The 25,526-nt window shown below is 38.3% G+C and overlaps 1 protein-coding gene across 1 annotated transcript in view; it reads right to left on the bottom strand.

The window, feature by feature from the left end:
* Nucleotides 1-25,526, bottom strand: part of LOC126188640 (dynein axonemal heavy chain 6) — a 1,044,937-nt gene that overhangs the window by 504,843 nt on the left and 514,568 nt on the right. The window contains exons 79-82 of the mRNA XM_049930241.1: nucleotides 16,762-16,985; nucleotides 15,361-15,616; nucleotides 14,897-15,087; nucleotides 2,752-2,924 (exon numbers count right to left, since the gene is read on the bottom strand). Coding sequence (XP_049786198.1) covers nucleotides 2,752-2,924; nucleotides 14,897-15,087; nucleotides 15,361-15,616; nucleotides 16,762-16,985 — 844 coding nt within the window. The remainder of the gene's footprint in view (nucleotides 1-2,751; nucleotides 2,925-14,896; nucleotides 15,088-15,360; nucleotides 15,617-16,761; nucleotides 16,986-25,526) is intronic.

The raw sequence follows: 25,526 nt of genomic DNA, 5'->3' as shown, positions 1-25,526 counted from the left end.
GACTGAAGTAGGTGGTGGTGGGAGGGTGCATGGGACAGGTTTTACACCGGGGGCAGTTACAAGGGTAGGAGCCAGAGGGTAGGGCAGTGGTTTGGGGATTTCATAGGGATGAACCAAGAGGTTACGAAGGTTAGGTGGATGGCGGGAAGACACTCTTGGTGGAGTGTGGAGGATTTCATTAAGGATGGATCTCATTTCAGGTCAGGATTTGAGGAAGTCGTATCCCTGCTGGAGAGCCACATTCAGAGTCTGATCCAGTCCCGGAAAGTATCCTGTCACAAGTGGGGCACTTTTGATTGTCAGTCATTGATGCCACTTCCTTATACACAAATATTTTGAATGTCCAGGGCCTGACTTCGATGGAGCACTTCCTTTCACGCCGATCACCTGCCACCCTACCTAAAACCTCTTTCCTCATTACCTTAGCCAGCTTCATCCTGACCCACAACTTCTTCACTTTTGAAGACCAGACATACCAACAATTAAAGGGAACAGCCATGGGTACCAGGATGGCCCCTTCATACGCCAACCTATTCATGGGTCGCTTAGAGGAAGCCTTCTTGTTTACCCAGGCCTGCCCACCCAAAGTTTGGTACAGATTTATTGATGACAACTTCATGATCTGGACTCACAGTGAAGAACAACTCCAGAATTTCCTCTCCAACCTCAACTCCTTTGGTTCCATCAGATTCACCTGGTCCTACTCCAAATCCCATGCCACTTTCCTTGATGTTGACATTCACCTGTCCAATGACCAGCTTCACACGTCTGTCCACATCAAACCCACCAACAAGCAACAGTACCTCCATTACGACAGCTGCCACCCATTTCACATCAAACGGTCCCTTCCCTACAGCCTAGGTCTTCGTGCAAACGAATCTGTTCCAGTCTGGAATCCCTGAACCATTACACCAACAACCTGAAAACAGCTTTCGCGTCCCGCAACTATCCTCCTGACCTGGTAAAGAAGCTAGCTAATTACCAGAGCCACTTCCTCATCCCCTCAAATCCAGAACCTCCCACAGAAGAACCCCAAAAGCGCCCCACTTGTGACAGGATACTTTCCGGGACTGGATCAAACTCTGAATGTGGCTCTCCAGCAGGGATACGACTTCCTCAAATCCTGCCCTGAAATGAGATCCATCCTTAATGAAATCCTCCACACTCCACCAAGAGTGTCTTTCCGCCATCCACCTAACCTTCGTAACCTCTTAGTTCATCCCTATGAAATCCCCAAACCATTGCCCTACCCTCTGGCTCCTACCCTTGTAACCGCCCCCGGTGTAAAACCTGTCCCATGCACCCTCCCACCACCACCTACTCCAGTCCTGTAACCCGGAAGGTGTACACAATCAAAGGCAGAGCCACGTGTGAAAGCACCCATATGATTTACCAACTGACCTGCCTACTCTGTGAAGCTTTCTATGTGGGAATGACCAGCAACAAACTGTCCATTCACATGAATGGACACAGGCAGACAGTGTTTGTTGGTAATGAGGATCACCCTGTGGCTAAACATGCCTTGGTGCACGGCCAGCACATCTTGGCACAGTGTTACACCGTCTGGGTTATCTGGATACTTCCCACTAACACCAACCTGTCAGAACTCCGGAGATGGGAACTCGCCCTTCAGTATATCCTCTCTTCGCATTAATCACCAGGCCTGAACCTCCGCTAATTTCAAGTTGCCGCCGCTCATACCTCACCTGTCATTCAACATCTTTGCCTCTGTACTTCCGCCTCGACTGACATCTCTGCCCAAACTCTTTGCCTTTACAAATGTCTGCTTGTGTCTGTATATGTGTGGATGGATATGTGTGTGTGTGTGTGTGCGAGTGTATACCTGTCCTTTTTTCCCCCTAAGGTAAGTCTTCCGTTCCCGGGATTGGCATGACTCCTTACCCTCTCCCTTACAACCCACATCCTTTTGTCTTCCCCTCTCCTTCCCTCTTTCCTGATATATATATAACTTACCAAGCGAAAGTGTTGGCATGTTGTTAGACACACAAACACACACACAAAATTCAAGCTTTTGCAACCAACGGTTGCTTCGTCAGGAAAGTGCAGTAATGTGTTCATTGTAAATAAGTATTATAGTAGTTGTATTACATGTTTATTACCTTATAAATAAATAAATAAACTTTTTAATTTTAAATCCAGTGCATTAGTATTTGTAAACTGACTCTTTCATATAGTGGTCATTAAAAAATGACGATCATTCCACTTGGGACCTGTGGAATGATACATTAGCTTATTTCTTTTAGTTGTAAATATTTGTCATGTATTGTTGTTTTTCTGTCATGTTCCACATCCTGGAGGACCTCCTCACTATGGATAAATTACAATGAATGTAAATCTAAGCCACGGTATCCGCTAATAAGAAAAACTCTCTGGTCACTGGCACAGTGCTTCCACAGGAATATCTTTGGAGTCTGTTTTTTCTGAGTTCCTGTAATATGCACATGCATTTTATTTATGTTGCTAAGCAATGATGCATACTATTATCCACTTGTGGTCTCAGTCATTTTATCTGGAGCATTCTGACCTGAGTCCTCTCTACAACTTATTTAAGATGAAGAATGGAGTACCACCCTCTCCTTTTAGGTTATATCCCAAATATAATTATTATTGCAGCACCAGTCCTATAAACTTCTATGGAAGTATATTAATTTTAGTCTGCTATAAATATATCAGTTTTAATTGTCAAACCACAAAAGAACAAGCTCTTATTCAAATCTGTTAACCTTTTACCTGAGTTCAAAATGTTGTTGATATCTTCTAGAAATTCCTCTGACACAATCTGTGAATCTGTAAAGAGAAAGGCTGTGTCCTGATTCAATGCACCTGCATTAAAATATAATAAACGAAGATCATCATGGAATGATGCGTGATCATAATTACGTGTCAGCTCAATCTGAAAACACCTGAAAATATTAAAACAGCATTTTCAGTATCAGATTTTACAAGTAGAATATAATGAGGACCATAAATTCTGATGACATTTCATACTAAAATTTGGGGAAAATGTAGCATTCAGAAGGAATGGACTGAATGAACCTAAATTCAAAGAAGTGTATAACATTCTGCAAGCAATAACTGATTAATAACAAATTATGATACAGAACATCTGGCCAGTACTTACCTTCTGGAGGTGTTCTTGTTGTGGTCTTCAATCTAGAGACTGGTCTGAAGCAGCCCTCCATGCTACTCTATACTACAGATGCTTCTTCATCTCCAAGTGACTACTGCAACCTACATCATTCTGAATCTGCTTAGTGTATTCATCTCTTGATCTCCCTCTATGATTTTTACCACCCACGCTGTCCTCCAATAATAAATTGGTGATCCTTGATGCTTCAGAACACATCCTATCAACCAATCCCTTCTTCTGGTCAAGTTTTGCCACAAATTCCTCTTCTCTACAATTCTATTCAGTATCTCCTCATTAGTTACCTAATCTACCAATCTGATCTTCAGCATTCTTCTGTAGCACCACATTTCAAAAGCTTCTATTCTCTTCTTGTCTAAACTAGTTACCACCCACTTCCATAGATGGCTACACTCCATACAAATACTTTCAGAAAAGGCTTTCTGACACTTAAGTCAATGCTCGATGTTAATAAATTTCTCTTCTTCTGAAACGCTTTCCTTGCCATGGCCAGTCTACACTTTATATCCTCTCTACTTCAATCATCTTCAGTTATTTTTCTCGACAAATAGCAAAACTCATCTTCTACTTTAATGTGACTCATTTCCTAATCTAATTGCCTCAGCATCACCTGACTTAATTGGACTACATTCCATTATCTTGATTTTGGTTTTATTGATGTTCATCTTATATCCTCCTATCAAGACAATGTCCATTCCATTCAACTGCTCTTCCAGGTCCTTTGCTGTCTCTGACAGAATTACAATGTCATCGTCAAACCTTCTTTTTCCTCCATGGATTTTAATTCCTACTCCAAATTTTTTATTTGTTTTCCCTTTACTTCTTGCTCAATATACAGATTGAATAACATCGGGGACAGGCTACAACCCTGTCTCACTCCCTTCCCAACCACTGCTTCCCTTTCATACCCCTCAACTCTTATAACTGCCATCTGCTTTCTGTACAAATTGTAAATAGCCTTTCGCTCCCTGTATATTACCCCTGCCACCTTCAGAATTTGAAAGAGAGTATTCCAGTCAACATTGTCAAAAGCTTTCTCTAAGTCTACATATGCTAGAAACATAGGTTTGCCTTTCCTTAATCTATCTTCTAAGATAATTCGTAGTGTCAGTATTGCCTCACGTGTTCCAACATGTCTATGAAAACCCTACTGATCCTCCCCAAGGTCAACTTCTACTAGTTTTTCCATTCGTCTGTAAATAATTCATGTTAGTATTTTGCAGCCGTGACTTATTAAACTGATAGTTTGGTAATTTTCACACCTGTCACCACATGCTTTCTTTGGGATTGGAATAAATATATTCTTCTTGAAGTATGAGGGTATTTTGCCTGTTGCATACGTTTTGCTCATCAGATGGTAGAGTTTTGTCACCAGTGGCTCAACCAAGGCTATCAGTAGTTCTAATGGAATGTTGTCTATGCCCGGGGCCTTGTTTTGACATAGGTTTTTCCATGCTCTGTCAAATTCTTCAAGCAGTGTCATATCTCCCATTTCACCTTCATCTACGTCCTCTTCCATTTCCATAAAATAACCTTCAAGTACATCACCGTTGTATAGATGCTCTACATACACCTTCCACATTTCTGCTTTCCCTTCTTTGCTTAGAACTGATTCTCCATCTGAGCTTTTGATATTCAATACAAGAGGTCCTCTTTTCTCCAAAGGTCTCTCTAATTTTCCTGTAGGCAGTATCTATCTTAATTCTAGTGCCCCTAGTGATATATGCCTCTACATCCTTACATTTGTCCTCTAGCCACCTCTGCTTAGCCTATCGATCTCATTTTTGAGATGTTTGTATCCCTTTTTGGCATACTTCATTTTCTCCTTTCATCAGTTAAGTTCAACATATCTTCTGTTACCCAAGGATTTCTACTATCCATCCTCTTTCTACCTACTTGATCCTCTCAAAGCTACCCATTCTTCTTCCACTGTATTTCTTCCCCCCATTGTTGACAATAATTCCGTAATTCTCTCTCTGAAATGCATTACAACATCTAGTTCTTTCAGTTTATCCAGATCCCATCTCCTGAAATTCCCACCTTTTTTCAGTTTCTTCAGTTTTAATCCACAGTTCATAATCAATAGATTGTGGTCAGAGTCCACATCTGCCCTGGAAATGTCTTACAATTTACAACTTAGTTCCTAAATCTCTGTGTTACCATTATATAGTCTATCTGAAGCCTTCCAGCATCTCCAGGCCTCTTCCATGTATGCAATCTTCTTTCATGATTCTTAAACCAAGTGTTAGCTATGATTAAGTTATGCTCTGTGCAAAATTCTACCAGACGGCTTCCTCTTCCATTCCTTACCCCCATTCCATATTCACCTACAACTTTTCCTTCTCTTCCTTTTCCTACTACTGAATTCCAGTCCCCCATTACCATTAAATTTTCATCTCCCTTCACTATCTAAATAATTTCTTTTATCTGATTATCACATTTCTTCAATCACTTCGTCATCTGCAGAGCTAGTTGGCAGTAGTACATACTGTGGTAGGCGTGGGCTTTGTGTCTACCTTGGCTACAATAATGAATTCACTATGCTGTCCATAGTAGCTTACCCACACTTCTATTTTTTTATTCATTACTAAACCAACTCCTGCATTATCCCTATTTGATTTTGTATTTATAACCCAGTATTCATCCGACCAGAAGTCTTGTTCCTCCTGTCATTTCACTTCACTAATTCCCACTATATCTAACTTTAACCTATCCATTTCCCTTTTTAAATTTTCTAACCCACCTAACCAAGTAAGGGATCTGACATTCCACGCTCCTATCCATAGAATGCCAGTTTTATTTCTCCTTATAACGACGTCTTCTCGAGTAGTCCCCACCTGGAGATCCGAATGGGGGACTATTTTACCTCCAGAATATTTTACCCAAGAGGACACAATCATCATTTAACCATACAGTAAAGCTGCAAGACCTTGAGAAAAATTATAGCTGTAGTTTCCCCTTGCTTTCAGCCATTCGCAGTATCATCACAGTAAGGCCATTTTGGTTAATGCAACAGATACCCCTCCATTGTAGTTGCACCTATGGTACAGCTATCTGTATCACTGAGGCGTGCAAGCCTCCCCACCAACAGCAAGATCCATGGTTTGTAGAAGGAGGAAAAACGTTTAATTCTGCCCATGGACGCATATACAAGTGAAGTGAAGACACTATTCTAACTTTCAGAACTGAATTCCTCTATAAAAATCAACATGGAATCACCGAATAGAGGCCTTGCAAAACTAATCCCACTCTGTTCATCTATGAGATTCAGAGTGCCACAGACAAAGATGCCCATGCTTGCATGCTTGATACAGTTCTCCACTGTTATTTAGAGAACAAAACACAGGATTACTGGGTACCGGACCAAATTTGTGATTGGATTTACGACTTGCTTAAAGACAGAACTCAATGTATTATTATTGTTGTAGGAAGGTTGCAATGCCAAAAATCTGTAGCAAAATGAAGAAAAACATGTGGAGGATCAACAACTGGTTCAGGGACTGGCAGTTGACCCCAATTTAAACAAATGTAAACTATTGTTCCATAAATAGGTGAAGAGATCCATTACTGTTTGTTATGACTATAATGTCAGTGATGAATGACTGGAAACAGTAATTACCATAAAATTTTTCCAAGTGGTATGATCACATACAAAAAATAGTAGGAGAAGCAGATGGCAGGCTGTGAGTCTATGAGATCCCTCCCCCCATGATTTCGGAACCTACAAAATTGACTCAAATGAAAAAATATATGCACAGCTGACAGTAACTATTACACTCTTTAGTCAAATTTTTGGGTGGAATCAATGTTCTTAAAAAGTTAAAAAGAAAAGAAAAAAAAGGACAACACATCAAATGACAGAAATCAGTATGGAGCATGTACACGTAAAGAAATGATCAAAATTTTAGGAAACCTGGATATTTTATGCAGCAAGTCAGTAACACTTTGGTCCACCTCTGATGTTTATACAAGCCATTATTTGGCTTGTCATTGACTGATAGAGTTGTTTGGTTCATCCTGAAGGATATCCTGCAACATTTTGTTCAACTGGTGTATTAGATCATCAGAAAGCCGAGATGGGATTCTTCTGAACCACTTTGAACTGAGCTCTGATGGCCAGCAAAGATGTGGAGATGCCTTGGACAGCGCTGAGACACAACTTGACTGTCACTCACCATATGGTGTGACAACCAGGAGTGATGATCTAGGGTACCATTTCATTTCACAGAAACCCTTTGGTTTTCATAAGCGGCACCCTTACAGCCCAGTGGCATGTGGATGATATTCTATGCCTTGCATTGTTGGCCTTCCTGGCAAGCCATCCTGGGGCTGCTTCAGTGAGATAATGACTGCCCACACATGTTGAGTGTTTTTACTGCTTGTCTTGTGCTTGCCAAACACTAACTTGGCTGGCAAGGCTGCCAGATCTCTCCTCAACTGAGAATTTTTGGAGCATTATGGGCAGGGTCCAACAACCATTTTGGGATTTTGATGGTCTAATATGCCAGTTGGTCAGAATTTGGCATGGTATCCTTCAGGACAACATCTAACAATTCTATCAATTTCAAGCCAAATAAATGCTTCCCTAAGGGCCAGTGATGGACCAATTTGTTATTACCTTGCTGTATTTGTGAAGCTCTTTCTCTTGAATAAATCATGCTATTTTTCTGAAATTGTAATCATTTGTTTATCAGTAAATGTACATCACATCTATTTCTTTCTGCCCTATTGAGGTAATTCATTCATGGTATATTCCCCTCTTTTCTAGTGTGTAAGTTATTTTCTGAAACCAGTGTCATTTAATACTTAGGTATTGCCTGTCACTGCGCAGAATATTTACTGTTCAAAACAAATGAAAGAGACTGCATATTTCTTCACATCATGCCTTTCCAACAGTGATACTTGTGTTGAAACACTGAACAGAAGAGCATTATAAGGATGAAAAACAAATACTTGAGCATGCAATTTAGTGATAGTATGGGATAAGAGCCGACGTGCCTTCATGGCAATACTGAAATGTACACAATGTTAGCTAAAAGAAAGTAAGGGCAACTAGGATTTAATGTCACCAATGAAGAGGTCAACAGAGATGGAGCAAAAGTTTGGATTTGTAGTCTCAAACACACGATATTCTGGATATGAGTGTGGGATGGTAGAATCCTACCTACTGCTCGTCACATGTTTCTGTGCAGGTTTAAAATCAGTCACAGGAAGAAAGCAGATATGGCTGACAAGTACCTGTCGGGCAATCCATAGATGTTTTAGTAAGGGTGTAAGGAAGAACCATGGAGTCTATATGCAGCTCTGTGCTTATTGGGTCACTGACTACTGTTATTAAAACAAACAGAGTTGAAAAAGAACTCTTGAAAACTCTTGACGTAACTTTGCTATAGGCAAGACTTATTTTCTGATTTATGTTAAGAAAAGTTATGGTATCAATGCCAACTTTCTTTGAACTGTAATTTAATTTGTTTCTGATGTTCGACTGTATGAGGGACTTACCGGAAGTTATATATTTATGTTGAAAGTGAGAGTTTTATTGTGTATGAAAGTCAAATACATTGTTAATTGACGAAAAGCAAAGTTTTGATGTCTACTTGTTTCATAAGTAGAAAGAGTCTAAACATTCCTGTACCTAGCATTATTCGACAGATAAGAAATCAAGAGGGTTTCCAGCAGCTAGCTATCCAGTAAAGAAGAGGAAGGTGGTTTGGGGGAATAAACCAAAATAACCCAGATTCACACTCACACTTTAAGTCGGATGCCAGAATGTGGTGACTTGTGTGATAGGACTGAGAAAACAGTAATTTTAAGTAAAAAATGAGAAAAGAAGCTGTTTTGTGTTGCTATAGCAACCAAACATAATAAGACAAGGAAATAACTCTGAGAAATTGGAATACACTCAAATATCCAATAGAGCAAAATTTAAATGGAAAAAGGGGAAGAAATGATAAATTCACAATGATAAAAACAGCAAAGAAGATTTCGACGTATTTGTCTAAGAAGAAGTATGCATAGAATGCTTCAACCAAGAAGATCCAGTGCAGGGAGTATACAGCTCTCACACACATTGTGGGGATGCAGACGCAAAAACCAACCTACATCCAACGCCGCCTGTACCAGCTGCTGTTCACCAGTGCTGACCTGCCTCCACATCTGCTCACCTACGCAACATGAATTCTAAGCATAAAACAAAATTTGATTACTTTAGTACCAAGTTGTAGAAGATACTGTTGAGTGAACTTTTATTGTGTAATTATCATATTTAAAGTGTCCGCCCCCGGTAGCTGAGTGGTCAGCACGACAGACTGTCAATCCAAAGGGCCCGGGTTCGATTCCCGGCTGGGTTGGAGATTTTCTCTGCTCAGGGACTGGGTGTCGTGTTGTCCTAATCATCATCATTTCATCCCCATCGACGCGCAAGTCGCCGAAGTGGTGTCAAATCGAAAGACTTGCTCCAGGCGAACGGTCTACCCGACGGGAGGCCCTCATCACACGACATTTCATATTTAAAGTCAGTTTTAAATGCTTACAAGAGCTAAGGCATATAAAATATGGAAAATATACAACAGGTTGGGGAAACTCAAGACCCAGCTATGGCTATGAAAATTAGCAAAGAAGTGCCTGACGGGGCTGAGTTGCTAAATTTAATCAAAGCTCAGAGTCTTAAGTTAAACCCATTAAATTCTCAATTAAATGCTCAGAGTGTGACTCTAAGTAAAGAACTAGACTTAGTAAATTCTCAATTAAATACCTAGAGTGAAGCTTTAAATGCTCAGAGTCAAACTCTAAATATTCAAACGAGAAATTTAGGTTTGTTAAATGCTAAAGTCGACTCTCAAAGCAAAGAATTTAGTAATCTATGCAAAGGCATGGGTGTTTTGAAGACTGAGTTCGACGCTATAAGCAATAAACTAGAGAATTTAAAAGTAGATATAAAGAACGAGTTGAACTTAGCCAGAAACAGAGTAACACTTTTCACATTTATCAAAAAGAACTTAATATTGAGAGCAAATGTAATAATGTAGAATCTGAACTTACTGAAAATTTAGGATCTTTTGAAAACATGTACAATGTTAATGATGTAAGGCAGGGGTTAAATAATTTGAAAGAGAGTGTAGCTAGGCAGAATGAATTAATGCCAGTCATTCAGTCACAAATTACAGGTGTCAATAAACAGGCAGATAATGTAGAAAGAAATTTCAAAGAAAAAATAGCTCACTCTGATATTATATATGTAATTAGTTTGGAGGAACAATTTGGAGAAATTATAGATCGAAAGGTCACCAAGAGAATAACACCCAGAAACGTATTGCCTATTCCTTCTTCCCAACTTAAGTGATACCGGGAAGGGTATGGATGACCTGTGGAGAGAATTTAAGCTTATCCAAGATAAAGAAGAAAAAAGGGTAACTTCACCTAATGTTGTATTACTAGTGAAGCAGTGACTGATTTGCAATGGGGAGCTAATTCAGGGTTATTTAGACAATTATCTACATTTGAGCCAGATGGAGATGTACATCTGACCCATTTCTTAAAAAGATTTAGCCAAGCTTTACCAAAAAATTAAGAAGATTCCAAGAAGATTGAATTTGCTTTGAGGTACCTTCTATGGGAAGCCTCAGAATGGGGAACAGTAAATATTGAGAATTTTTCCTCTTGGGGAGACTTTCAAACGAAATTTATAGAGAAGTACTAGTCTGCCAGTGCACAAGAAAAGTTAATATCACACCTATGGGCCCCAAAATATTATAATAATACTTGGGATACTATAAGGAAATATTTTGATTGGCATTTAACACAAGCAAAGTATTTAGATAAGCCAAGGGAAGAAGGATTAGTATATATTTTAATTAGACGATTGCTGATCTATGTGAGAAAAGACATCTTGTTAGGGAATGGAAAATGATAGAAGAGTTTGTCTTTTGTTGACACACTTGATGCAATAAATAAGGACCGCAACAAAACTTACACCAAAATGAAAGTTCGAACTATAAAAGAAATAGCGGAAATAATTTTAAAAAGTGTGAGGCAAACTTAGCAAAAGGACACCAGTAAAGTTGTAACGACAAGTATCACAAGAAACATCCACTTTGAAATTTAGATCCAGCAGCTTCTCAAGAATTTGTACCGAGTAACCATTAAACATAGAATGGGAATGTAGTATCTCATTTTGGTAACCAACCCATACTTAGGAGTAATGAGGAAAACACTGTTCGACCTGGATCCAGGGCCGGGACCCAGGTCGTGGAGATACATTAGAAGCCCTTATTCCATATAAGTATGTTAACTTTACACACAAAATACCCACAAACGAATGGTTGCTGCTTGAAGAACCAAGCTTAGCTACTAATAACCCACAACCTATAATAGCAGGGACAAAGGAAACTTCCGAGGTTAAAATATTTATAGATTCGAGAAGTGAGGTATCACTCATCTCAAATGCATTTTTTAACTTGATACAGAATAAACAGCACTTACCATTATTGCCAGTGACTGGAGTATACGTAATCAGGATAACAGGAACAAAAAGTGAACTTGTAAAATACGAAACTCAAGTGAACTGTAGTATTGGACATACATTATTTCATCAAATGCTATTAATAGTAGAGAATATTAATAGAGATGTACTGTTTGGTTTAGATTGGTTGTTGGAGTTTAAAGTCATCTTAAACTTTGACAAACAAACAACTGAGTGTAAGTGTCCGTGATTAACAGATAAAGCACAATTATCACCAAAATCGATATTGTGGCTCAAGTAACACATCAAATTGATACATAAGACAAGGCCCGTCATGATGTGAGAACCACCAGGTGTTGTAGGGGAAAATGTGTGTACATATGGAAATATGATCCCATATATAGAAGTGCCTATATATAGAATGATAAGTAGCGGAGGACTTTAGGGTGTAAATGATATATTAAAGAATGAATGCAAAGTTTAAGATAGATTTATATCTTTGCCAGAAGATACCTAATTATGGTATACATAGAAATGTATACTAGGGTAATGAACCATGAGGCCTACTCAGAAATGATAAGAGGGGCGTACCCGGCATTCACTAAGTATAAAGGGCAGGCGTACCTAAGTGGAGATTGGGTGATCTGTGGCTTAAAAAATAGGGATGTTTTGTAATGGTTGTACCCACCAGAATGAAAAGAGGAAGTGTTCTCATAAGGCCAACCCACAAGCAAGGAATAGGTGCTGGTCCTAGGAGAAGGGGGCAGTATCATGACAAAAGTCACAAATTTTATAGACATTATTCTGGGAAGTGTGAATGAATTCTATAAATGACTAGCATTATTATGTTTCATGGAAATAAATGAGTGATGACTGTCAAAAGAACACTTTCATTTTGTCCAGAGTTCCTCAAAGCTACAATTAACAAAAATAGTACATACTAGGAAAAAGGTAGTACAGAGGATAAGAATAGAAAATAGAGTTCTCATATGTCATAAACACTTGAAGTTTACGATTGTAGAGTGGAAAAAAAAGAAGAGTCCTCAAAATTCCTAAATATTAGTAAAGCTGACTAAAACCACGAGTAAATGCTCAAGTCTTAATAACAAAGTAATATAAGAAAAGAATAGAGAAACAATAAGTGAAACATTGTTGAAGAGAGGACAGAGAATTGTTATTGAAAGGAAAGATATGTATATAAACATATGTAAGAAACGTATACTGTTAGGATATGAAATGTTATTATGAGTGATATTATTTGCATAATGATTATGTATAAAATATTGCGTGTTTGATCTGAGGGGGGCGGGGATATGTAGTGATTTGAGAATTTCTGTGTAAATTCTAGAACCACTCAGCCTACAACCATCTCAAACACACGATATTCTGGATATGAGTGTGGGATGGTAGAATCCTACCTACTGCGTGTCACATGTTTCTGTGTGCAGGTTTAAAATCAGTCGCGGGAAGAAAGCAGACGTGGCAGACAAATGACACCGACAAGTACCTGTCGCACAATCCATAGGTGTTTTAGTCAGTGTGTAAGGAAGAACCATGGAGTTTATATGCAGCTCTGTGCTTATTGGGTCTTTGACTATTGTTATTAAAACAAAGACAAATGAAAAAGAGTTCTTGAAAACTCTTGACGTAACCTTGCTATACGCAAAATTTCTGATTTATGTTAAGAAAAGTTATGGTACCAAAGCCAACTTTCCTTTAACTGTAATTCAATTTGTTTCTGATGTTTGACTGTATGAGAGACTTACTGGAAGTTATATATTTACATTGAAAGTGAGAGTTTTATTGTGTATGAAAGTCAAATACATCGTTAATCGATGAACAGCAGTATGTCTACTTATTTTATAAATAGAAAGTGTCTAAAAATTCCTGTACCTAGCATTATTTGAAGGAGAAGAAGTCAAGATGGTCTCCAGTAAAGAAGAGTGGCTGCAAATTCCAAGTAGGTAACCTTGTAAAGAAGTGGAAGGTGGTTTGGGGAAATAACCTGAAATAACCCAGATTTTCACTCACACTTTAAGTTGGAAACATTAGAGATTGGGTAAGGATAGTGAAGGAAATAATCTGTGATTTTTTCAAAGGAACTATCCTAGCATTTCTTTAAACATTTTGTGGGAACCACAAAATCATTTTTATCTGGATGTCTGGATGGATATTTGAATTACTGTCCACCTGAATGTGAGTATCTTAGCATGTGTGCCACCTCATGTAGGATGTTTTCTGAATACTGGAGTATAGCAATGAGTATTGATCAATAAAACCTGATGCTCTGGCACCATCTTGTGCGAGATGGAGTGGTAGCATCCATGCTGTTGGACCAGCTTCCATTGACGGGAAATGCACTGGCCTCAGACTACAACGGGCACCTAAATGCTATTGCTGAGATTCTCTCCTGCAGAACATAGCGTTTTGGGACAAATAACATTTCAACCTTTCCTACAGTAGTGGTTACATGTGAGTTCAGTTCCATCATACCAATTGTTACCTGGCATCCTGTGTTTCTGAGAGACATAATACAAAGCTGCAAAAATGTGATGTTTGCCATACTACTGGATATAAGATGTGCTCTTGACCGCACTGGTAACATAAGGATGGTTTTCGTTGGGCATGTACTGTCTCTCCTTCAGCCAACACTGTATGCCAAAGTTCTGCAGGACATCATCTAGGTATTTACCTATTGACCTATTTGTGCATCATGCTCTTCTAATGATGACAACAAATTCTTTATGTACTTACAAACAAACTGTGAGGCAGGAGATTCTACAGGAATGTATCCAAGCCCTCTTTGATTCAGTGCAACAGTCAGAGGCCCTGATTGCAAGTTAGGCCTGTACATCATATGTATTATAAAAGTAAATGACCTTTTACAGTTGTGTATTACTAACCACTTGGGCACAACAAGGTACAAAATCTATAATATAACGTTCATATCAGTGAAATATGTCTGCCTTGATATAGTAATTTTCACTAACATTGCAGTATCTGTCTCATAATGGCTTATGGTGACTAAGAGTAAATTTCAAAATTATGATTAACTAGAATACAATGGACTTGATAAACATATACTGAAATTTGTGAGGAGGCATTGTTTATCAAGAGTAAGAATTTCTGTTGCTTTGTTGTAACAGAAATACTTCTTGAGCTGCCCCTGCAATTACAGCAATATTTTGGTGGAGTATTGCTGCTAAAAAAGAGGGGGAAAATTTTGATTCATTGTCGTTTTTAGAATATAGCAGTAAAAAACTTACTTGTATCCACAGAGATGTGCTGCAAGTCGGGTCAAGCTTTGCTTACCCATTCCTCCTACACCCACCAGCAGTCCATTTCCTCTTTCTGCTCTTAAAATTCGTGCCAGCCGAGTTATGTGTTCCAGAGCATCCATAAAAAATATAAGTTTCATTTCTTTGGGTGTGGTTAAGTTGTAGTCTTCTAAATAGTCCTTGATAAAAACAAGTTTTGTCACTCAATTGTATAACCATGTAACATCATTAATACAAAAGTTCTGTTTTCACAAGAACTTTTTCTGAGACATTTAAAACAGTTACTTTTTCTTATGGATTACTGTAGAAAATAAAGAATACTGTAGCCTGGAAATTGTTCAAAATTGTTGTTGTATCATAAGGCTCAGATATAATGATGAACTTCTGTGAATCCATTCAAAAGACCAATCATTAGCAAAATAAATTACTTTTTAAAAAAAAATAATTCATACCTGAGCTACTTTCTTGAACTTCTCAATGTCTGTTATTTCTTCATATACTTTGTCCTCTTTAGATGCTCCCATAACCATGAAATCGCCAAAGAGAAGAACAGGCGGGCGAAGAATTATTTCCTCTTCAGGCAACTGAATGACAGGATCTCCATAGGTGCGATTGCATACCTCATACATTAATTTATAAAAGTAGCTTTTATCTTCAATATTTATTAAACGGTCATGAAAAACTCGCAGGCATTCATGATAGAACAACCTAGTCAGAAAGAAGAATCATGTTATGTATTCATGGGATGGTAAGTTTGAATGATACTAAGTTTTTCATTTAATTTTGTGATTTAAGTAAAAGGTGAAAATTTCAGGGCTGCATTAAGATATTTTTGGAATTATAATGCAGTGATTACATTCTTGAGATCTCTCCACTTCAACTCTATTTTTAAATTTGTTGTGTCTTTAGCCCTGCTCCAATAATTCCTTCATCAGTGCTTGGTAAGTGGATACTTATCTTCTAACACGTACATTACTGACTGAAAAATGGAAATAAAGACAGGAAAAATATGTAGTTTTCAGATCATAGCAGACTGACTGTGATACATAGGAGCTGACATATTCATTAGTTTAGTATGTGACTCCTTTGCCCGGAGGAAGACAGAAGTAATTCTTGAATGAAATATGACTTTTAAAGGTTAAAAGCACTAGCCAATGCCAGTAGAGCAGGAAAGGGTCAAAATTTATTGAGAAGATTAGACTGTTTATAAATCTCCCATCACTTAGACTCTTACAATATCCAAAATACAGCCATTTGTCAACAACATGAACAAAAACTTTGAATGTACAATAATATGGCATATAGTCCTTTATAAATATCAATAAAAATTACGCTATTAGATGTGTAATTGACAAATCCAAGAAAGGCTGTTGTCATAGCAATCAGTCTGAAGACTGATGTAAATCACTTCATATATACATAGCTCCAGTAGCCCATATATCCATTAGACCTTGATTGATTGGGAGCCTTTTCAATTTTGACCTCCTGCACTTCACTCTGTTATGTAATTTAGTTACATTGTCTCACAAAGCCCTTTTTAATTCAGTTCAGAACCTCTTTATTCTCTTCTTGTCTCTACTGTTTATACTCCACATTTCACTTCCATATAATGAAATACACAAATGTTCACAGAAAAGGCTACCCAATGCTTAAACTTATATTCAATATTACTATTTTTCTCACTTTTATGAAACCCTTCCTTGAATTTACTGATTTGTATTCATATCCTCCTACAAATATTAAAATATGTTTCAATGTTTCTGTCATAAAGATAAAACTATTGTTACCACTACAGCTTACATCTATACTGCACAGAGTTACAGCATTTAACAGAAAAAAGAAATGTAGCTTACCTCATCATCTGGATAGCTTCCCTCACAGTGCCAGCATCTGCTTGCAGTACACCTTGTATACACTTTGATAAATCACGTAGATTGAAGACATAGTGGGATTTTGCAGGTGTGGGCAGGAGGTCTTCTGATATTCGATTATATATTTCCACTGATGAATTTACAATAATATCTCCTAAGTCTTTCACTGGGTTTGTGAAATCACTAAGAAAGCCACGCAGTATTACCTAATTAAATGAGAATAAAAAAATAGTTCACTGTATTTGATTTTAAAATAGAAAGTAATTTCTCAAACACTCATACTAGTGATGACTCAATTTTTATGCACAATGTTTTGAAAAGTCTCATAGTAAACTTTGTCAAGTGCTTCAAGGAACGGTCATAGTTTAGTTACTGCATGAAGTGCAACTACACTGTGCAGTACCGTTTGGAACATAATAAGTATAACTGAAGTTGACTCCAAGAACCTGCTAAACCTTTTGATACATATGTGCTTTTGATGCTGAAACCAACAGTCTGCAAAGCATTCAATGTCTCAGCATTTCTTACTGTTGACAAGTCAAATGCAGCCACCTAGTATGTCAAGATTAAAAAAAGTTGAGGGATTAAGTGCTTATGGGAAACTAGTGTGGGTGCCAGAAAGGAAACACACAACTGACAACTAGAAAAGTGCCTGAAGATATTAACAAAATAAGCCTTGCAGAAAATTTGATTCTCAGTATTTGTTTATTAGGATTTCTGAAATCATTACTTGAGAGGACTCCTCAAGTGCACTGTCCAAGAAACTTGTCATGTACTGTCTGACATTTATCTTGGGTGTACACCATTATTGAGTAACATATGATATACATGGCCACTCCAGGTGGCTCAGTGCTCAAGATTCCTCACATATCTAGTTGGTTATTCAGTCAGCACCACATATGACGTGCCACGTAGATATGGGATTTGAGGCACAAATGGTTTCTGGAGGGTTAAATCATCTACAGCATTACAAAGTAGACCAATGATCACAGCTGATGAAAGTTAAATATATTCAAATGCTTTTCTTAGTTTGTTTTGTGTCTTAGTATTGCTCTGTTTCACAGGCATTTAGTGTAAAATACCAGTCTTTCTCAAGGAAGAGGTATATACTAAGAATTAGAAACCCATCAGTGCTGATGCAATCTAGAGAAAAGTCTATATAATATATAGAAATGTCACATGTTATTTATTTCACTCTTATTACACATTAATATTAAAGATAACCTAGTCTAGCAAAAAACCCGGATGCATAAAACATTCTTTGCCAAGCATCTGAGCAAATTAGCTGTCACTCAGCTGTGTCTCCTTTATAATACTGGAATGAGATGTAAGGAAAGCAGTATTTTTGTGTGGGATATGAGGATATGACCTTCCTGGATATTGTAATTAAGTCATTAATGGAATAAATGTCCTACAGCCCTTACAAATGGCATGGAATATTTAATTTAATTTAGGTTTTAGATAAATTAAGGGCTATTGGCTGCAGCAAAGCCAAGAAAACTAGGGATGTATGTTCAATAGAATACATAATTGGATGCAGAACAGATATTGTCAGAGGGAAAAGGGAATACGAGTAGTCAAGCTAAGGTATAACTTGTGCCACTTGACAATGCCCCACAGAGTAGCTGGAGATAATACTGAACATATCCTAGACTGTTTTAAGGATCAAACATTGTTGACACTATTGTTTGTACTATTACTGCTGGTGCAATATTAGGTGATGGCTAATTCAGCTATGTTTTCTGTTAATGGACATTAATTAATATATTTAATTTTTTTCATTTCATAAGGATTTAGTTTTGACTGTTGTTCCTTTTCATTTCAGTTAGCTTTGCAGTGGACCAAGGACAGCTGTAGAGAAACTAATGTGAAACATGAGCAGTTCTAGTTTGTCTTGGGGTGGGCACAGTAAGGGAGACAGGGGAGGCATGTACAGAAGCAGCAGGCAGACCAGTGGTGGACATATACACAGTCCTTTATTCAGTCATTCAACATGATTCCTCCTTGAACATGAACAAGTCTTTAATTATTCCATCCTGCTAGTGCACATAATATTCCATGCAGAGCTTCAGGCAATGACATATGGCAAGCAGCATGCATTCACAGCATAGGAGACAGAACACTGTGCTGGTATCTCCAGCATGTGAGGTGAGCTCAGACAGCAGGATGTGGCCACACTGTGGTCACAGGTGGTCACCAAGTCTTCTCTACTGTGGAAAGTCACATCATCCCAGTGGCACAGTGAAGATTTTGCCAAGAGTTGAAGTCTGGAGCGACACTGAGGAGCAGGGGCTGGAAGCTGCATGGTGCTGAATGCCACAATGGGCAGACAGGGAGAAACTTTCATTTGCAACCCAGGTGTGGCAGACCTTATGGCGAAGACTCCCACCTGACACAAGGCATGTGCCATACAGATCATGCTGTAGCTAGCTGGTCTGGCAAAGCTGGGGTCTGGCATAATTGACAGCATGTGTCAATGATGTAGGAGTCAGTCAAGCCTGGATAGCTTCTTGAAAACTAGTCCCAGGGCATGACACCTGGAATGACAACACAGAAGTCTTACTGCTGATGATGGGTGCTGATCAAGCATGAGTAATGGCTGGCTGTGGCTGATGTCCATCTCTTGTGTTGTGGGCTAATTTTGGTGCTCACGGTCTAATAACATAGGAGGTGATCACGCAGTTCAGTCACCAGTATCTGCTGTCTGGCTGTGGTCTCATTGCAGTTCTGGGCTCTGACTTCTGCTTCAGGTTCTCCTACAGTTTTGTCCTGTTACAGTCTCCCCCCTTCTGCAAATAAAATTCACCCTTGAATTTCATCAGAACACATACATGTTTATTTACAGTCATTTATACTTTACATTTGTTCTTCCACTCATTGTATCATATTATACATTATTTGTCTGACTTCACTAGCACTTACCTAAATTTTCTCTCAGCCACTGAGCTAGTATGTTCTCATCTGCACACTTTTTACTTGTGGTCAGTTTTAGTCTTATTAGAAGCTACATCATCTCATACTGCGGGAAAGGAAAGTGGTTCAAGAAAGATATCCTGCCTGTGTAAATATGCTAGCGTATTCACTTATTATTTACATGCTAAAATTATCATCTCCCACATTCCTCCAACATATATATCATATACATATAGTAACTAACAAGGAAAAAACCCAGAAAAATTATAGTATATCAGATTAAGATACATTATTCATTTACAAAACAAAATTACACACTTCTAGCACTAGCAGCAAAAAGAAACCAGGCATTCCTTTACATCGATCTATATGTTTACTAACTTGTAATGAAAAGTTTCTACAAAATAAAGTGGTTGGTAGTAGTGTTTCCATTGTCATCTTATTAATCATATTAACTGGGCAGAACTCTATAACAAACAAAATTCACAGACTTCATTTTCACAATACATCATTTTACATACGTAATACTTTATTATATTCACTATTCTAACTTTTATCTTCACAACAAATCTCCAGTACTTCATAGTAAACCTCAGTATCTCCAAAAGCGGATACTCCTCACTCCATATCAAAACAAATAGGCCACTGGTCCCCTTTTCACTGAGCTCTGCAATACTGCAGACATACTTCATGGGTCACCGTTTCTTTCCAGCTAACCTCCTGTGTCAATAATACATTTTACCTCTCACTCCAAGAAACTACTCACAGGGATACATTACTGCCTATAATCCACATTTGAAAAGCTTCACAAGACTTCCTCATCATTTGCTAGCCCAGTGACAAACTTTTAAAGAAATTGTTGGTGGATTTGCTGCTGTTATGTGAACTGTCACTGCTAGAGGTCTTCTGCCATCAGCATTCTGTGTATCTCCTTGGTCATCATTGATCCATGGGTCTCCAAACCATGTCAATTCTGACATAAAATATGACAGGTGATGAAGAATCACTCAATATTGGGTGCCAAAATGCAATCAACCAAGGACAGGTGCAGAGAAACCTGAGAGAAACAAGAGCAGTTCTAGGTTGTTGAGGAGGGTCTGAATCTTCCTGCGGGTGTGGTAACATCCATAGATGGTTTGGGAGACAGGGGAGGCACGTGGAGAGGTGGCAGATAGACCAGAGATGGACATATACACAGTACGTTTTCAGTTCATTCAACTTGATTTCTCCATGAATGTGTACAAGCCTTTAATTATTCCAACCAGCTACTACGGTCATTCAAATGCAGGTTCTTCATCATGTAATATTCTGTGCTTACCTGAAGGTGACAACATATGGCAAATGATGTGCATGCACTGCCCAGGAGAGCTCTGTGCTGGCATCTCCAGTTTGTGTGGCAAACTGAGGCAGCAGGACACAGCCACACTGTGGTCATGGTATTCTCTACTGCAGAAGGTTGTATGATCCCAGTGGGATGGCAATGACGTTGCACTATGTTGAAGTCTGGACCCATTATGAAATGCAGCAACTGGCAACAGGCATGGTGTTGGCTACCCACGTTGGGCAGACAGATAGAGGTCCCATATTCGTAACCCGGTGGAAGCACAGTTTATGGCATACAATCCCAACTGACAAATAACAGGTGCCTTGTGTGGCCCTGTGTGTTGAAATGAAAAAAATAAATAAATAAAAAATCAAATATTATTACTAAATATTATTGACATGTACATGAAGACACATTTTTGTAGGATATAATACAACTGCATTATCAAAAATGTGCTGTGCTTATTTGAATTTTCCTTGGCTATTGGACTTCACTTACATTTCAATTGTAGTTGCAGGCAGCGGAGTCCAAGAACCTCAGTGCTTGTCATGATCAAGAAAATCCTCCTTATATAGTCTTCATTTCACTTCAATAAATAAATAAATACTTGATACTGTTGTTCAATATACTATTATTCATGTTGTTGTTGTGGTCTTCAGTCCTGAGACTGGTTTGATACAGCTCTCCATGCTACCCTATCCTGTGCAAGCTTCTTCCTCTCCCAGTACTTACTGCAACCTACATCCTTCTGAATCTGCTTAGTGTATTCATCTCTAGATTCTATGTTTTTACCCTCCACGCAGCCCTCCAATGCTAAATTTGTGATCCCTTGATGCCTCAGAACATGTCCTACGAACCGGTCCCTTCTTCTTGTCAAGTTGTGCCACAAACTCCTCTTCTCCCCAATTCTATTCAATATCTCCTCATTAGTTATGTGATCTACCCATCTAATCTTCAGTATTCTTCTGTAACACCACATTTCTAAAGCTTCTATTCCCTTCTTGTTCAAACTATTTATCATCCATGTTTCACTTCCATACATGGCTATACTCCATACAAATACTTTCAGAAATGACTTCCTGACACTTAAATCTATACCTGATGTTAAGAAATTTCTCTTTTTCAGAAATGCCTTCCTTACCATTATCAGTCTACATTTTATATCTTCTCTACTTCAACCATCATCAGTTATTTTGCTCCCCAAATAGCAAAACTCCTTTACTACTTTAAGTGTCTCATTTCCTAATCTAATTCCCTCAGCATCACCCGACTTAATTCGACTACATTCCATTATCCTCATTTTGCTTTTGTTGATGTTCATCTTATACCCTCCTTTCAAGACACTGTCCATTCCGTTCAGCTGCTCTTCCAAGTCCTTTGCATCTCCGACAGAATTACAATGTCATCGGCGAACCTCAACGTTTTTATTTCTTCTTCATGGATTTTAATACCTACTCTGAACTTTTCTTTTGTTTCCTTTATTGATTGCTCAATATACAGATTGAATAACATCGGGGACAGGCTACAACCCGGCCTCACTCCCTTCCCAACCACTGCTTCCCTTTCATACCCCTCAACTCTTATAACTGCCATCTGGTTTCTGTACAAATTGTAAATAGCCTTTCGCTCCCTGTATTTTACCCCTGCCACCTTCAGAATTTGAAAGAGAGTATTCCAGTCGACATTGTCAAAAGCTTTCTCTAAGTCTACAAATGCTAGAAACGTAGTTTTGCCTTTCCTTAATCTAGCTTCTAAGGTAAGTCGTAGGGTCAGTATCGCCTCATGTGTTCCAACATTTCTACGGAATCCAAACTGATCTTCCCCGAGGTCGGCTTCTATCAGTTTTTCCATTCGTCTGTAAGGAATTCGCATTAGTATTTTGCAGCTGTGTCTTATTAATTTTTACACCTGACAACACCTGCTTTCTTTGGGATTGGGATTATCATATTCTTCTTGAAGTCTGAGGGTATTTCGCCTGTCTCATACAGCTTGCTCACCAGATGGTAGAGTTTTGTCAGGACTGGCTCTCCCAAGGTTGCCAGTAGTTCTAATGGAATGTTGTCTACTCCAGGGGCCTTGTTTTGACTCAGGTCTTTCAGTGCTCTGTCAAACTCTTCACGCAATATCATATCTCCCATTTCATCTTCATCTACATCCTCTTCCATTTCCATAATATTGTCCTCAAGTACATCGCCCTTGTATGGGCCCTCTATATACTCCTTCCACCTTTCTGCTTTCCCTTCTTTGCTTAGAACTGGGTTTCCATCAGCAGCTCTTGATATTTGTACAAGTGGTTCTCTTTTCTCCAAAGGTCTCTTTAATTTTCCTGTAGGCAGTATCTATCTTACCCCGTATTGAGATAAGCCTCTACATCCTTACATTTGTCCTCTAGCCATCCCTGCTTAGCCATTTTGCACTTTCTGTCGATCTCATTTTTGAGACGTTTGTATTCCTTTTTGCCTTCTTCATTTACTGCATTTTTATATTTTTTCCTTTCATCAATTAAATTCAATATTTCTTCTGTTACCCAAGGATTTCTACTAGCCCTCATGTTTTTACCTACTTGATCCTCTGCTGCCTTCACTACTTCATCCCTCAAAGCTACCCATTCTCCTTCTACTTTATTTCTTTTCCCCATTCCTGTCAATTGTTCCCTTATGCTCTCCCTGAAACTCTGTACAACCTCTGGTTCTTTTTATCAAGGTCCCATCTCCTTAAATTCCCACCTTTTTGCAGTTTCTTCAGTTTTAATCTACAGTTCATAACCAATAGATTGTGGTCAGAGTCCACATCTGCCCCTGGAAATGTCTTACAATTTAAAACCTGGTTCCTACATCTCTGTCTTACCATTATATAATCTGTTACCTTCTAGTATCTCCAGGATTCTTCCATGTATATAACCTTCTTTTATGATTCTTGAACCAAGTGTTAGCTATGATTATGTTATGCTCTATGCAAAATTCTACCAGACGGCTTCCTCTTTCATTTCTTACCCCCAATCCATATTCACCTACTATGTTTCCTTCTCTCCCTTTTCCTACTGTCGAATTCCAGTCACCCATGACTATTAAATTTTTGTCTCCCTTCACTAGCTGAATAATTTCTTTTATCTCGTCATACATTTCATCAATTTCTTCATGATCTGCAGAGCTAGTTGGCATGTAAACTTGTACTACTGTAGTAGGCATAGGCTTTGTGTCTATCTTGGCCACAATTATTCATATAATACATAAAACACATAATACTTCATGTTTAAAATCGTAAATCTCCTTCATCCTTCTACATACAAGAGACAGCGTGTGTGAAAACAAAAAACTGTACAAATAATTGAATGAGTGTTTTCCATTTGTCTGCACCTTACACGCATTCATAATTAATGTCTTTGCCAACTCATCTGTTTTTTAATAAATATTAACTGTATAATATCCTGGGGGTCTTTCATCATGTATCTACACAACTGACCCCACACTGTACGCTGACATGGTATGGAAACATACAGAAGTTTCTCTTCCCCCCCCATAAGGGTCAGTGCCCTTCATTGTCGACTTCTTTTTTATTTAATGGAATGGATATGTAAGCTAATCCTATGTATGTTAGAATTCTACAACAAATTAAAAGATTGCATACATAATATTATAGTCTATTACTTATTTGAATTTAGCGTGCTAACAATAATGTTCAGTTTACTTCATTCTCACTCCTGGGGCACTGGCTGATTTGATGGCTAAGAGCTAGACGCTAACGGTCAACATTCTAGATGCTACCATCACATGTGCATGCAGTCATTTTCTTAGTGTTGATTTCACATTGAATGTCACACTTTCACCTGAGTGTCACATATTGATGAATTGCCACGTCATTTGACTTCATTCTGGTTGCAGTGGTTGTGTGCTTATTGTTCAAAATCCAACGCTGTGGCTGAAGATCTACATTTTTACGGCCCAGGCATCATTATTACCTGTCATACTCGCATTTTCAGCGGAGAGAACCCTGACCAACAGCATCTGTCGATGAGGTGAGTACTTGCTTGAACAGCTTGTTAAAGTGTCAAGTGTTGTGAGCCACGATACTCAGAAATTATTTCGTTGCACACGCACGTTATTGTCCCCACACTCAACCATCCACTTGTTGAAAGACACATATAGCCACCCAGAAATTGTATAAACTGCTTGTCTTTAAATTTCATTTCTTCATATAGTGTTTTGTTTCCAATGAAAATTCATACAAGTATTGAGTTACAACAATAAACATAACATGATAGCTTATACCTATGGCTGACATTCCATCCATCGCTTATAATATGAACGTAAATTTCTGAAGTTTTAAAACATCATAAATTGTTCAGTAACTGGGTTCTGTTACTACAGTTTGCTTGCAAGCTTCAACTTATCTTCATTCACATCACATATACGAATTAATTACATACACATACCATGATACAATACAAGCATATGTTTCATTTATATTTCATTTTATAGATAGCCTTTTATCACTTATGGGAGCTCATTTA

This window comes from Schistocerca cancellata, chromosome 5, assembly GCF_023864275.1.
Source record: "Schistocerca cancellata isolate TAMUIC-IGC-003103 chromosome 5, iqSchCanc2.1, whole genome shotgun sequence".
NCBI classification, from domain to species: domain Eukaryota; kingdom Metazoa; phylum Arthropoda; class Insecta; order Orthoptera; family Acrididae; genus Schistocerca; species Schistocerca cancellata.
This window is presented reverse-complemented; position numbering and strand designations above follow the sequence as displayed.